Source organism: Callospermophilus lateralis, chromosome 19 (genome assembly GCF_048772815.1).
Source record: "Callospermophilus lateralis isolate mCalLat2 chromosome 19, mCalLat2.hap1, whole genome shotgun sequence".
Lineage (NCBI taxonomy): Eukaryota > Metazoa > Chordata > Mammalia > Rodentia > Sciuridae > Callospermophilus > Callospermophilus lateralis.
Genome location: NC_135323.1, coordinates 5,411,709 through 5,427,243, shown reverse-complemented (window position 1 = coordinate 5,427,243; position 15,535 = coordinate 5,411,709). Strand labels below are relative to the sequence as shown.

At 43.1% G+C, this 15,535-nt stretch overlaps 1 protein-coding gene and 1 non-coding gene across 4 annotated transcripts in view; both read left to right on the top strand.

Annotated features, from left to right (window-relative positions):
* Hmox2 (heme oxygenase 2) overlaps positions 1-15,508 on the top strand; it is a 29,278-nt gene extending 13,770 nt beyond the window's left edge. For 2 of the 3 annotated variants that reach the window (XM_076839911.1, XM_076839913.1), the window contains exons 2-6: positions 10,270-10,391; positions 12,689-12,806; positions 13,158-13,649; positions 14,582-14,708; positions 14,796-15,508. In XM_076839911.1, coding sequence (XP_076696026.1) covers positions 10,306-10,391; positions 12,689-12,806; positions 13,158-13,649; positions 14,582-14,708; positions 14,796-14,923 — 951 coding nt within the window. In that variant the 5' untranslated portion in view covers positions 10,270-10,305 and the 3' untranslated portion in view covers positions 14,924-15,508. Of the gene's footprint in view, positions 1-8,953; positions 9,058-10,269; positions 10,392-12,688; positions 12,807-13,157; positions 13,650-14,581; positions 14,709-14,795 lie in introns of those variants that run through there. The other variant, XM_076839912.1, reaches the window with a different exon arrangement.
* Positions 3,573-3,680, top strand: LOC143385512 (U6 spliceosomal RNA). Its single transcript, XR_013089469.1, has one exon. It is a non-coding gene; the product is annotated as a U6 spliceosomal RNA (small nuclear RNA).
* Positions 15,509-15,535: the final 27 nt, after the last annotated feature.

Here is a 15,535-nt window from a genome sequence, read left to right as displayed (position 1 = left end):
AAGGTATTGTGTCCCACTACAACTTAAAAAAAAAAAAAAAAAAGTGCTAGGGATCCATCCAACCCAGGGCCTGAGGAAAGTGCTCTACAACTTAGCTGCATCCCCAGTCTGACGGTTATTTTGCTTCATCCTTGCTTTTTGCTCACATTTGCAAGTGTATATTTAGTAAATCTGATTCCAGTGTTTTTTGGTCCCTGCAGTCCCCACTTTCCCAGGATTTCCTGTCTGATCTTCTTCTTCATTAAGACATGAATAGTCATTGGTTGAGAGGCTGGGGTTGTGGCTCAGTGGTAGAGCACTCGCCTCACATGTGAGTTTGGGTTTGATCCTCAACACCACATAAAAATTAATAAATGAAATAAATGTATTGTGTCCAACTATAACTAAAAAATAAGTATTTAAAAAAATAGTCATTGGTTGAATGAATTGTGGGATTGAATTCCTACAGTGATTGAAAAGAAAGGGGTGAGGCTTGTGTATAAGATTTCCTGAGGAATGGTGGTGCCAGAGTTCAGAGGAGTCTTCAGGCCATTTAGTCTAGAAACTCAGCAGCCTTTGACCTAGATGATGTAGTTTTGAGAGGCCCCTGTTATCAAGACTTGTTTGCATTAGAGCCGATTCAGGTCTGTCTACTGCTCCCAGCATCCTGCTCTCAGCCAGCTTTGAGTAGCACCTGTAGTGTGGGTATTTTAGCCTGTAGTGGTCAACTGGCTCATCTGGTATGGGGCCTAGAATTATCTGAATTCTCTAAATTTCTAATTTTTCCTCAGCATTTCATAGTCACCCAGCTACTTGTTCTCACCAGTGACTTTCTCAGTAAGAGAGCTACATTTGAGGCAGCATTGCATTCTTGAAACAGTGTAATGCCCATTAGTTTACTTAGTCCTTCTGTATCCTTGAGAAGGTAAAGTGAAGAGTTTTGTTACTAGTTTTATGGATGAGGAAACTCAGGTTTCAGGAGGTTATGATTTATATACTCTCAAATGTACTCTCAAGAGCTACTTAATATTAGGACTTCAGATGGCAAGCACAAATTTTTCTTTCTTTTTAGGGGGAAGGGGGATTACTAGGGATTTAATCCAGGGGCAGTTTACCACTGAGCCACATCCTCAGCCTTTTTTAATTTTGATACAGGGTCTCACTGAGTTGCTTAGGGCCTTGCTAGGTTGCTGAGGCTGGGCTGAGAGCCTCCTTTTTCAGCCTCTGAGCTGCTGGGATTACAGGCATGCACCACTGTGCCTGGCTCAAACCCAAATTTTTTAGCTCTAAAGACCATGTTGTTTTTGCAGGGCCAAGCTGCCTTCCCATTTCTGAAGGCAAGTTGGGTTTCTAGCAATAATTAGGAGTAAGTGGGAACCCAGAAATTAATCCAGTAAAGTGATAATGATAGTGAGCTTTTCCCTTCCACTCCAGATATTCCAGCTTGCTTGAGGTCTGAGACAGGGCAGGACCTGCCTGGTGTTTGTTTACCTAAAGCAGAAAACAGGTCACAACCTCCTCTGTACATCCATTTGCTAGATGGTATACAGAACTATCCCTTGCCTTGAGTTTACTTTAATCTTGGATTTTAAAGACCAGTCAGTTTTGGGCTGTGGGAAGGAAGCTGTACCAATGACCAGAGAGACTAAAATGATTGGAGGCCTCATTTCCTCCAAAGCTGGCTGAGAGTAGGAACCAGGGCCTGATGGAGTGCATTCCCTCACAGGCATACAGGTAAGGAGCAGCCTCATTGGGCAGTGGGTCAGAGGAAGTCCAACTGGGCCATGTGGAGTGGTCAGAAAGGTGCTGGGGAATTAGGGGCCAGACCTCATGTCAAGAGAGCTGGGGGAATTGTCTTGAGCAACTAATCAAAAAATAAATAAACAAACAAACAAACAAATAAAAAAATAAATTTATAAGGGGGGGAAAAAGAGCTGGGAGAGGGCAAGATCTATCTATAATAAGACCCTAGCTGGGCCCAAAGGGGTGAAAATGGCCTTGGCTAGCTTAGAGACAATGCAAAATATAAACAAGTCAATAGTTAGAAAATTCAGGACCCCTTCCCCACTGCATCAAATAAAGCTTCTGTACAGCAAAGGAAACAGCAGCATGAAGTGACAGCTCACAGATTTGGTAGCAAATACTTGCAAATCATACATCAGAGGATAATATCCAAAGTATATACCAAACTCAGACTCCTCCATAACAAGAGAATAAATTAACCACATGTAAAAATGGATAAGTTTGGGCATGGTGGTGCACACTTCTAATCCTAGTGACTAGGGAGGCTGAGGGCAAAAGGATCCAAAGTTCAAGACCAGCTTCAACAATTAGTGAGACCCTGTCTCAAAAAGAACTGGGATGTAGTTCAGTGATAAAAATACTCATGGATTCAATCCCAGTACCAAAAAATAAAGGAGTGGGAGTAAAAGACCCAGACAAACATTTTTCAAAAATATGCACAAATGGCTGCCAGATATATGAAGAAATGTTCAACATCACCAATCATCAGGGAAATGCAGATTAAAACTATAATGAGATATCATCTCACACTTGTTAGAATGACTAAAAGACAACAAGTGCTGGTGACAATGTGGAGAAAAGGGAACACCTGGTAGGAATACAAATAGGTATGGCCATTTTGGAAAACAGTATGAAAGTTCCTCCAAAACTAAAAATAGAATAACCATATGATCCAGCAGTCCCATTACTTGGTATATATCTAAAAGAAATGAAAAATGTTATGTCAAAAGAAATACCTGCATTAGGGGTTTATTGCAACATTATTCATAATAACCAAGATTTGGAAACAACTTAAGTATCCATCAGCTGATAAATGGATAAAAATAAAATGGGAGGTGCATGCACCAGGCAGTTCTATTCAGCTTTAAAAAAGAATAATATTTTGTCATTTACAGCAACATGGATGAATCTATAGAGGACATAATGCTAAGTGAAATTAGCAAGCCACAAAACAACTTCCTGATCCCACTTACACCTGAATTGTAAAAAAAAAAAAAAAAAAAAGGTCAGACTCATAGAAGTAAAGAGGAGAAAGGTGGTCACCACGTGGGGAGATGGAAAAAGATAGACAAAACGTTGCTGGATGAGGTGGTGCACGCCTGTAATCCCAGTGGCCCAGGAGGCCAAGGCAGGAGGATCACGAGTTCAAAGCCAGCCCCAGCAAAAGTGAGGTGCTAAGCAACTCAGTGAGATCCTGTCTCTAAATAAAATACAAAATAGGGCTATGGATGTGGTTCAGTGGGCATGTGCCCCTGAATTCAATCCCTGGTAACCCTACCCCACACCCCACCCCCACAAAAAAAAGAATGATAAAATGTTGGTCAAAGAGTAGAAATTTTGGTAGGAAGATTAAGTCTGGGGATCTATTGCACAACAAGGTGACTATAGTTTAATGTGTATCTCAAAATTATTAAAAAAATTAAAAGTAGAGTTTTTGTTTTTACCATAAAGAAATAATATAAGCTGGGTGCAGTGGCACACAGCTGCTACTCAGTAGAATCAAAAAGTTAGAAGCCAGCTTCACAACTTAGGGAGACCCTACCTCAAAATGAAATAAGAAAGACTGGAAGGTGCTTGCTTCAGTAGGACATATACTAAAAAATTGGAGAAATACAGAGACGATTAGCATGGCCCCCTGCACAAGGATGACACACATTTATGAAGCATTTTATATTTTGCACAGTGAAGAAAATGAATAGACAGTTCATGTGCATTTTTGTGTATGTGTGTGCTTAAATAAAACTACCAAAAAAAAAAAAAAAACAAAAAAAACAAAACCCATACAAACAAACAAACAAAAAACCTGGAGGTGCAATTTAGTGATTAGAGTGCTTGCCTAGCATGCAGGATACCTGGGTTCAATCCCTAGCACTACCAAAACCAAAAAGAGTTATTTGTTGTTACAACATAAAACTTTCATTTAGCTAGTCTCTTTAGACATTCATTCTGTTTGTGCATTGCAACAGTTATAACTCAAATTGGAGGCTCCCTGTGGTGCTGGACATGATGTTGGACCCTGATAAATTTGAGTCTGAGAAAAATATTTTTTTTTTTTTTTTTTTTTAAAGAGAGAATTTTTTAAATATTTTTAGTTTTTGGCGGACACAACATCTTTCTTTGTATGTGGTGCTGAGGATCGAACCCGGGCCTCACGCACGCCAGGTGAGAGCGCTACCACTTGAGCCACATCCCCAGCCCCTGAGGAAAATCTTGATCGGTTTTTTAGGAAGTTTCTAGTTTAACTGAGGAAACAGGATGATATTCATATCATGTATTGATATGGTGCCAGTTTTGTATAGGGATTCCAATTTTGTATAGGAACTCTGAGCTGTGGAGACCCCTCTAGGAAGCAGACAAAGGACTCCCACCAGTGTGATGGTATGAATCCTGACGTTTTGCTGTAAGCCATTCCACAAGAAGGGAACCAGTAGCAGAAGTCTCTGAGCAGCCACTTAGCCTCCCTTTGAATGTGCATGTCATGAGCATCAGCTGGTCACTGTTGTCAGTATCCTGTGAGTCAGAGGCTTGCCAGCATTGTTCTAGAACTCCAGGGAGCAGGTCACCCTGCCATCCCTTTCCTTCTGTTCTGGCTGAGCTCAGCAACCTGTTTCCTTCCTTCAGTTGCAGTTTCTCCAGGGCAAAGAAAAAGAAGTGTTTATTGTGCTTCTTGGATCTCTAGATGGGAAATGAATCATAACATGTTCCTTAGATTATTTCTGCCTGGCTGCTGTGCCTTGAGCTACTTGACCTTGTGAAATTTGCTGGACTTGCAACTCCAGGAAGGAGGATTCTTCAAACAATGTATGTGTGGCTTCAGAAACCCTAGTGCCCTGAGATTGGAATTTATCAGGAGTAAAGGCTTTGATATGAGTATTCTGCATCTGCTGGGCTGGTCTAACAGGAACTCACCATGATAGGAACTTGCCGCTTTGGTCAGAATAGGTGTTAGAATAAGAATTAGCTGTCCAAGCAAATAGCTAGGATTATATAGATAAATATGGAGTAGAGGAGGTAAATTTTACAGAGGATCATGATTTTTTGAAATGGGAAAGAGGGCAGAGTGACCTTTCTGCCATTTGTAATATCAAAGGGGTGTTCAGGGTTGACTTCCTATTGATTAGTTAGTGCAGGACAGACCTTAGCTGGTTTGCTTGGACAGTTCTTTTCTGGGCTCACTTCCCTTTCATTCCCTATAGTTTTGTTCCCTTTCCTCCCTATTTCCCCTATTCTTTCCAAGAAAATCGGGTTACTTTATATAAAAGCAGCAGCCAGTTGGCTAAGAAGCCCAACAAAAAGAAAAAAGATCTTATAGCTTTCCAAATTCCCTTCCTGTTATTGTCAGCATACTTACCTAATATATATATATATATTTTTTTTTCCTAGTGGCCCTGGGAATTGAACTCAAGGGTACTCTACCACTGAGCTACATCCCCAGTTCTTTTTGTTTTTTATCTTAACATAGGGTTTCACTAAGTTGCCTAGGGCCTCTCTAAGTTGCTGGGGCTGGCAGCTTCCTGCCTCAGCCTCCTGGGTTGCTGGGATTACACGTGTGCCACTATACTGGTTTATATATTGTACGTTTGTACACAATTTTAGTCATTGTTTTGGATTTTTAAAAAATAAGTTTATATATACTTTTCCCTGGGTGAATGCAACTAGTTCCTGACTTGTCAACTGGTCAGGGCTGTGCTAGCATTCCCTTGCTTACTTATTGCCCTTTGAACATTCAAGCCTTTGCCATTAGACCATATGATTTGTTTTCTAACATAAGAGTGTGGCTGTTACTATTTTGATATAGATTATATGAATATTTCTCAAGGTGTATTTTCCAGAGTGGAATTTATTCTTTTGTTTTTGAAGTGTGTTTTGTTTTTGAAGTGTGTTTTTGGGTAACTTCTTGTTTTTTTTTTTTTTTTTTTTTAATGAATCAAATAAGTGCCTTTTATTTTTATGTATTTATTTTTTTTAGAGAGAGAATTATTTATTTATTTTAGTTTTCAGTGGACACAACATCTTTGTTTGTATGTGGTGCTGAGGATCGAACTCCGGGCCTCAGGCATGCCAGGCAAGCACACTACCGCTTGAGCCACATCCCCAGCCCCGGTAACTTCTTGTTGATAAGAGAGATTGAAGTATAGCTGGGCCATAGCACACACCTGTAATCTCAGCAGCTCTGGAGGCTAAGACAGGAGGATTGCAAGTTCAAGGCCAGTCTCAGCAACTTAGTGAGGATTTATGCAACTTAGTAAGACTCTGACTCAAAAAATAATAAGGGCTGGGAACAAAGCACAGTAGTAAATTACCCCTAGGTTAATCCCTATTGTGCGCCACCCCCACCAATGCAAAAAAAAAAGGCCCTACATTTATAATTTGGCTCCCAATTTTCTACGAATTCCAGTGGTTCTTGCAAAGAAAAAAGGATTCAGGTGTAGAACTGGGCCAGACTGAGTTTGGACATGTATCTTTTCAGAGATTGAAGATAATTCTGTTTCCACTGTTGCAAGGTAGCCTCTTAGTGACACGACATGGCCACTCCCTTGAGAAAGAGTGAACAGCCACAGGGCCATGGTCATGGGCTGCCTGCCCTGGTGGTACCACCCAGGGTTGAACATGCTAACCAGTAGTGGAGAGCAGATTACTTTTTGCTATTGTTTTTTTGTTTGTGGTGTTGAGAATCAAAACCAGGGCCTCCTGCATGCTAGGCAAGTGCTCTACCACTGAACTGTACCCCTGGCCCATTGCTGTTGTTTTAAACCTGTGTTGATGATATGCATGAGACCTTTTTCCTTTTTTTTGACTTGGATTTTTTTCTTTTTACTCAAGTATTTATTAGAACCTAGCATTTTTCAGGTTTTGGAGCTACAGCAGTGGAAAAGATAGCTGTGGTCTGGCCCCTGGGGCCAAAGTTTAGACTCTTGTGGGCCGGGTAGACAGAATTTGGGGCTGGCAAGTAGACATGAGGTTGAAGAGGGTAAATGGCACAAATAAAGTGCTTCTTAGAAAAAGAAAATGCCAAAATAGGCACCAATGGAAGCCAGCTCCTCTCCCTTTTTTGGGGGGTACTAAGGATTGAACTCAGGGCCTCTCACATGCAAGGCAAATGTTCTACCAACTGAACTACATCCCAGTCCCTTGTATTTTTTTTAAACATTTATTTTTTTAAGTAGTTGTTGAACACAATACCTTTATTTTGTTTTTTATTTTTATGTGGTGCTGAGGATCGAACCCAGGGCCTCATACATGCTAGATGAGCACGCTAAGTCCACAGGCATTCACCACCATTCCCCTTTTGTATTAAGTAAGACCTTGTGGTTCAAGGAGACTACATTTTCCCAGAGACTAAAACACAGTTAATGATCAGATTTAATCATGTACACAGTCACTGTTGTGTGGCATAATTAGGTACACATAGCAGGAAGCTTACCTAAGTTACCACAGTTGGAAATCTGTGCACTTGCTATTGTCTTTGCTTCAACTATAAGCAGCTTGGGATCTGCAGTACTTGGTGCCTGGCTGTTTTCTCAGTAGGGTAGTGCTGTCTAGAGGCCCTGGGACCCTTTGTGCCCCTCCCTCTTCTAGGCAGCCCACCATTCCCATCCTAGCACCCACTTTGCCTCTCTGCTGTCTGAGTACTCTGTGGCTGGAGGCACATCTTGGCTCTCAGAGTCTCCAGGGGTGTGGGGCACAGCTGTTCCTTTTTTTTTTTAATCTTATTTTTTTTTGGTGGGGTTCTTTTTTTTGTCTTTTTTTTTTTTTTGGAACTGGGGGTCGAACCCAGGGCTTTGCGAATGCAAGGCAGATGCTTTGCCACTGAGCTACATCCCAGCCCACAGCTGTTCCTTTTTAAAAGTCTAAGTCACACCTGTAATCCTGGCTACTCAGGAAGCTAAGGGAAGAGGATCCCAAGATCATGGCCAGCCTGGGCAAGTTAGTGAGCCCGTCTCTCAAAAAAAATAAAATTAAATAAAAGGGCTGGCACAAATAAAGTGCTTCTCAGAAAAAGAAAATGCCAAAATGGGCACCAATGGAAGCCAGCTCCTCTCCCTTTTTTGGGGGGTACTAAGGATTGAACTCAGGGCCTAGTACTGTAAGCTGAGTTCGACACATGCCTGTAATCCCTGCAACTGAGGAGGGACAGGGAGGCTGAGGCAGAAGGATCACAAGTTTGCGACCAGCCTGGGCAATTTAGTGAGACCCTGAGCAACTTAGGGAGACCCTGGCTAAAAACAAAAAGGTCTGGGAGTGTGACACAGCAATAGAGGGCTTCTGGATTCAATCCCTAGTACTCCATCATCCCCAGTACTGGGGGGAAAAGAAGTCTATACAAGAAGATAAATTGTGGAAAAGTTCTTAGAAGCACTTGTGTGGGGCTGAAGAATAAGTTCTGCAGCTGGTAAAAGCCTGCCTCAGTTCCTTCATAAAAGGACACATAGCTGGATAGCCTCATTCCTTCTGTGAACCTTCCCATTTCTGCGTTTGTCATAGTGTTCCTTGATCTGCAGACTCTGTTGTTGGGGGTCCTTCTCCAGGAGGCCTCTCCACATATCATTCCCCTTACTTGATAACTGTCTCCCTTTTCATTTTTCTAGACAATTCTGTGCACCATATAGTTCATCAGTATTATGCAGAAAGATGTGTCTACTTTGGATTCAAGAGACGGTACCATTTTCTTTTTTGCTATTTATTTTTTGAGCATTTTTGGCTATCACTAAACTTCAGTCAAAATTCAGTGTAGGGCTGTAGATGTAGCTTACTTGCTTCACATGTATGAGACCCTGGGTTTGATCCTCAGCACCACAAAATAAGTGAATGAATAAATAGAACTAAAGAAAATCCCAGGTATAAGCAGTAACCTTCACTGAGTGCTTACCACATAGCAGGCATTGTGCTTCTATTGTTCTCATTTAATTTTCTTTAATTAATTCCATTGTATAGATGCTGAATCTGAAGTCAAGAGAAAATTCTGAAAGATTGGGCTGAGCAAATTACCCATTGTAATGTCCCAAAAGATAACAAAGAAAATGTAACTAGGTGTCTGGAGGAAACTCAGGGAGGGTATGTACCATTAACTTGTGGGGTAAGACAGCTTGGTTTTCTCCTCTTCTTTATGCCTTTGGCCATTTTAAAAGACCATTTCTTACATTTCTTTGTCCCTCTTGACACTCTTTCTGGGTAGATCATGTAGAAAATGTTCAGTAAATAACTGGTTGAAGTAGAAAACTAAGTTTTTTTTTCTTTGCTTGGCCCATTGTGGCCTGAGGAGGCCTGACATGGCCCCAATGTTGGTCGTTTTGTCTTTGAGTGACGTTATTGTTGGTGCTACTGTTGTTGGTCTGTTGTTCATCTGTAAAGTTTCCTGAGTGGGCTGCCCTTCACAGTGCTAGAGTTGAAGCCTCCAGGGATTGAGGATGAGCTCTTCGTGTTGTGGGACTATATATATCTTTACTGATGAATGTTCAGCCTCTGCAGCAGGTGAAGGAATCGATTGGCTAATATCTCCTTCAGCCAATCAGAGTTCTGAGTAGGCTGGGAAAATCTACATACTAGGTGACTCAAATGCAATGGATATGGTCTTGTTGGGTGCCTTGTGAACTGCTGTGCTATACAGTATGGCTGTTGGGCACAGCCTGACTTAACTGAATTCTGTCTAACACCCTGCTCCTACTATTCTCTGAACAAGGCCACCTAGCTACCTTCATGTAGGATGTATTGTGGTGACATGGAAGCCTTATGTTGCTTGCCAAGCTGAGAGCCGCTGTGCTATAGCTTTTTAATTTATTTTTTAAAAATCAATGATGTTGTATTTCTTTTATGTTTTTTGGTAGCTTTTCATTTTGATGTAATTTCTTACAAAAAATTATAAAAATAGCACAAAGAACTCTTGTATACTCAGATTCTCTGTCTGCATTTTGCCTAATATGCTGTTTTGCTTGGGAATGCACCTGAACTCCCTGCCCCACATAGATGCATAGCTATACCCTCTTCTGGAACTTCTGACAGTAATTTGTAGATGGTATGCTTCTGTGCATTTCCTCAGAACAAATTCAACATCAACACAGTGCTGTTACCTAATCTACTTTCCATGTTTAGATTTGTCCATATTTATATATGGTCTCATTAATAGCACAGATTTATTGTAAAGAAAACAACCCTGAGGTACAGGGGTGTTTTCTCAGTTACATTCCCTCAGAGAAGAGCAGAAAAGGCAGGTATTTGGGGCAGTGATTGCCAAGGATGTTAAATAATTGACTCCTTGTGTCTCTATAGAACCATTGTCAGGGCATCAAGAACCGCTCAGCAACAATGTCAGCAGAAGTGGAGACCTCTGAGGGAGTAGATGAATCTGAGAAAAAGAACTCTGTGGCCCCAGAAAAGGAAAACCATGCCAGGTGAGTACTGGGGGTTGGCAGCATCAGATCAGGTGGTCCCACCACCTTCCATGTTCAACATACCTGTATTTGTCTGCTGGAGGCACTGGGGAGGGGTATTGGGTCCTGAGCTATGGATCCTGGGATGCCTGGTTGGCACTGAAGGACTCCAAGTCCCTGGCCACTTTATCTGGGCTGAGAAAGGGTAATTAGGCAGAACTGGCTCCTTTACAGTGTCTTCCATTCCTTAAAATTTAGGATTTGGACTCTGTTTTTCCTTTCTTTTTTCCGTTGTTTTTTTTTTTTTTTTTTTTAATATTTATTTTATTGTTTGTAGGTAGACATACAATATCTTTATTTCATTTTTTAAAAAAAATATTTATTTTTTAGTTATCGGCAGACACAACATCTTTGTATGTGGTGCTGAAGATCGAACCCGGGCCGCACGCATGTCAGGCAAGCGCGCTACCCTTGAGTCACATCCCCAGCCCCTTTATTTCATTTTTTAATGTGGTGCTGAGGATCAAACCTGGTGCTTCATGTGCTTAAGAGCACTGTACTATTGAGCTACAACCCCTGCCTCCATTGGTTCTTTTTAGTTATACATGACATTAGAATCCATTTTGACTATAGTTCTACAAGCATGGAATATAGCTTGTTTTAATTCTGACCCTAGTACCTCTCCTTCTCGTTTCTCCCCACCCTTTACTTTTTTGCTCTATTGATTTTTCTGTCATTTACCCATAGTTTTTTAAAATTAATTAATTTTGGATATACATAATGGTGAGATTCACTGTGGTGAGTATTCATGTGTGTACCTAGGAAAGTTATGTTACATTCATTTCTGTTTCCAGTCCCCTTTGCCTACTCTACTGAACTTGTATTCCTCTCCTAGGACTTGAACCTCTTAACTGTTCTTTAAGGCAGGGTTTTTCTTATTGTTAGGATAAGTTCTTTCTGAGCCTTAAATTACTGGGCTCTGCTCTGTACTGTTCTTAGCCCTTTGTTAGAAGCCCTGATAAGCCTTGTCATTGGCTTCCCCAATCCTCCAGTATTAGGCATTGAACCCAGGGCCTCACATGTTAGGAAAGCACCCTACTACTGAACTACATCCCAAGCCCATCCCCACCCTTTTTGGATCCAGGAATTTAACCCAGGGGTGCTTAACCATTTAGTCACATCCCCAGCCCTTTTTTGTATTTTATTTAGAGAACGAGTCTAAGTTGTTTTAGGGCCTTGCTAAGTTGCTGGGGCTGGCTTTGAAATTGTAAGGCCAAGTTTTTTTTTTTTTTAAGATGTTGATGGACATTTAATGTGGTGCTGAGAATCAAACTCAGTGCCTCACAAGTGCTAGGCAAGCGCTCTACCACTGAGCCACAATCCCAGCCCCCAGGCCAAGTTTTTCTCACTCTAATATATGAATGTGTGAGCCCTGCCCAGATGCCATCATCTTTATGGTCATATTTTCTTCCTTGTCATCTATCAGCACAATTTCTACTATGTGATTTATATGTATGTGTATGTGGTGCTCGGGATTGAACCCAGAGCCTCTCAATTACTAGACAAGTATTTACCACTGGACTATATCCCTAGTCCTCTGCTGCTATCTTTTTTTTTTTTTTTTTTGTGGTGCTGGGGATTAAACCCATGGTCTTGTACATGCTAGGCAAGCACTTTACCAACTGAGTTATATCCCCAGTCCCCTTTTTTATTTTGAGACAAGGTTTTTCAAAGTTGCCTGGGCTGCCTCAAACTTGATTCTCTTGCCTTAGCCTCCCAAGGAGCTGGAATTATAGGCATGTGCCACTGTGTCTGGTTTTCCTGTGTGATTTTGTTAAGAAACACAAATCCAAGCACTTGGCCCCAGCCTCTCAGTTGTTTCCTTTTCATCCTCCTATGCATGGAGCCACATATAGTCCTGAAGAGACTGGACACATGGTGGTAGGAAGGCAGCAGGACTGCCTCAGAAGATCCATATTTCCACAGGGGAGCATGTTCTTGGAGAAGCCAGCAAACTGGTGGGATAAGAAGTGTGAATTTCTTTGGACACTGGGTGGCCACAGAATCAAAACGTCATTCATTTGGGTGGTTCCTAGCATAAGACACTTAGACCTAGAATCTTGTGGAGGCCACAGTCTACCTGTATGTTTCCTGAACAGACTGTCTGCTTGCCCTGTGGCCCCTGCTGTTTATGCAGAAGTATTGGAGCAGCCTCTGCCTACAGTTCAGCAAGTAGTTGCCCTGGGATCTGGACTTTTTTCTGTGATCTTTTCTGGGGAATTAGGAAGGGCTCTCACACACACATCTGATCTCTGCAGAATGGCTGACCTCTCTGAGCTTCTCAAGGAAGGGACCAAGGAAGCACATGACCGGGCAGAAAACACCCAGTTTGTCAAGGATTTCTTGAAAGGCAACATTAAGAAGGAGCTATTTAAGGTTTGTGCCCTCAGTCAGATAAGATTGGGTTCCAGATTTTCATAGTGCCCTCAGAACTATTCTGAGGGAATACCTGGGTCTTTTTCCATGTTCAGTCTTCCTTAGTGTTAAGCTGTGGTTTTCCTGGCTTAAATGGAATAACATAGTAATGTAAAGGAAGCAAAAAGTATGTGTTTCAAAGACTTCACCATATTTTTCCTTTTAGAAACACAAAAGCTTTCTGGGTGTATTAACTAATTCACTATATAAAAATGGGTCACATTTGGGTGTTGGGACTAGAAAGGGGTGTTGTGTTGGGAGTTGCCAGTTTGGCCTGCAGTTTTTTCCTGTGGTCTCCTGTCACCCCCACAGCTGGCTACAACTGCACTTTACTTCACATACTCAGCCCTTGAGGAGGAAATGGACCGCAACAAGGACCACCCAGCCTTTGCCCCCTTGTACTTCCCCACGGAGCTGCACCGGAAGGAGGCACTGACCAAGGACATGGAGTACTTCTTTGGTGAAAACTGGGAGGAGCTGGTGAAGTGCTCTGAGGCTGCCCAGAAGTATGTAGAGCGGATCCACTATATAGGGCAGAATGAGCCGGAGCTGCTGGTGGCCCATGCATACACCCGCTACATGGGGGACCTCTCAGGAGGCCAGGTGCTGAAGAAGGTGGCCCAGCGGGCACTGAAACTCCCCAGCACAGGGGAAGGGACCCAGTTCTACCTGTTTGAGCATGTGGACAATGCCCAGCAGTTCAAACAGTTCTACCGGTCCAGGATGAATGCCCTGGACCTGAATTTGAAGACCAAAGAGAGGATTGTGGAGGAGGCCAACAAGGCCTTTGAGTACAACATGCAGGTACTGCTGGGTGCATAGGTTACACTTTGATAGTGGGGGCAAATTCAGAGCTTCCTGGGAGGGCATCAGTGGCAAGAGGATAGACTGTAGTATCTTCCCTGGAGAGAGGCAATGGAACCAAATTGGTCACCAAAGGGCACGGGCCCAGTGGATAGCTTCTGGCATGGAGACCTGGCTTGGTAGAAGTTTGTGGGTAAGTGTTGGGAAGGGGAAGGCCCCAACATGAAGAGGGTGCTGAAACAGTGGGGCTGTCTTCTTCCATCTCATCACAGGATGCCAATGCCAGAATTGAGGAATAGATAATTTCCTTCTTTTTTAGCAAGGACTGCTATGAAAAGTCTTGCTTGGTAAATTCAGCTCGAGACATTATCACCAAGGATCAAGAAGAAGAATAACTATTTACAAGTAGCCTTTGGTTAGGGCTGAGCTCTTGAGGATTAATTCTGTCCCCAGCCACAGGTGGTTATTCCTCAGTATCAGCCAGGCTGAATAGTCCCCAGAAGCCCTCTACTGTGGACTCCCAGGATGGGTCTGTCCTACTGTGGGCTCTTCTCATTTCCATTTTGCTATTCCTTGCTAAAAAATGACTAGCAGCTAGAAATGGGGAAGTACTGGTGGCCTGGTAGTTTCGCTGTTCAGTGTCTTCAGGGGCAGGTGGCATGGGGTATGTTTTGATCAGTGCCCAGGGAAGACCCATCATGATTGGCGGCCTTGGGGTGCCACCAGCAAATGTGGCCACACTTCCCAGATTCCCATTAGGGAGAAGTACAGTAGTATTGCCACCTACCGGGGCTGCTAGATTATCTAGTTGGCACTGCTGAGTAAGTGCTCCTGCTCCACCTCCATTTGGGATGGGGTAGGTGGGGAGGAAATCAGCTCCAAAAGCAAAGTCTGCACAGTCCAAGATGGCTGAGTTTATCTGTGCTCCTCAGATATTCAATGAACTGGACCAGGCTGGCTCTGCTTTGGCCAGAGAGACCCTGGAGGATGGGCTCCCTGGGCACGACGGAAAGGGAGATGTACGTAAATGCCCCTTCTATGCTGCTCAGCAGGACAAAGGTAGGTTGTGGATTCCATGCTTCCCTCCTGGGACAGGTATGTCAGTGGCCCCCACTGACGCCCTGTCTCCTGTTGCACTACATGCAGGTGCCCTGGAGGGCAGCAGCTGCCCCTTCTGGACAGCCATGGCTGTGCTGAGGAAGCCCAGTCTCCAGTTCATTCTGGCTGCTGGTGTGGCCCTGGCTGCTGGACTCTTGGCCTGGTACTACATTTGAAGGACCCATCATGCCATGCTGGAGTCCTCCCAAGTGACCTCTGTCCTACCCCATTCTACCCCACTAAACTACCACCTCAGGTGACTTTTTTAAATGCTGGGTTTGAGAAAATAAGCAACCAATAAAAGCTAGATGCTAGCTCTGCCTGACAACGTCTTCTCTGTAGGCCAGATGCACACCAGGTATACAGGATATCACCCTGGCAGCAGCTGGCACAGTAGGGCAAATCCAGAACCATCTCTGCTTCATGGCTTCTGCACCTTGAGCCCTAGATATGTTCCCTTCATTCTCTATCTTCACAGTACTTGGGAAAATATGTCCTTGCCCTATTGGGAGTAAGTCCTATTAGCCAGTATGCCTGAGTTCTGTGGGGTTGAGGGGTTAAACAGTGTTGCTCAACTTCTCGGCTTCTCTTGGGGACTTGGGGGTGAGGGTGGGCTGAAACCAGGATCCCGTCCACCTCAGAGGCCCTGGGAGCTGCTCCTCAGTCAAGAGCTCTCAAAGATTTGCAAGCCTGGGCTGTTCCCTCCCCTGGTCTGTGTAAATGCTATAGCATTCAATAAAATGCACTCTGTATGTTTCTTCCTTCTTGGCACAGGGTCAGTAAAGCTA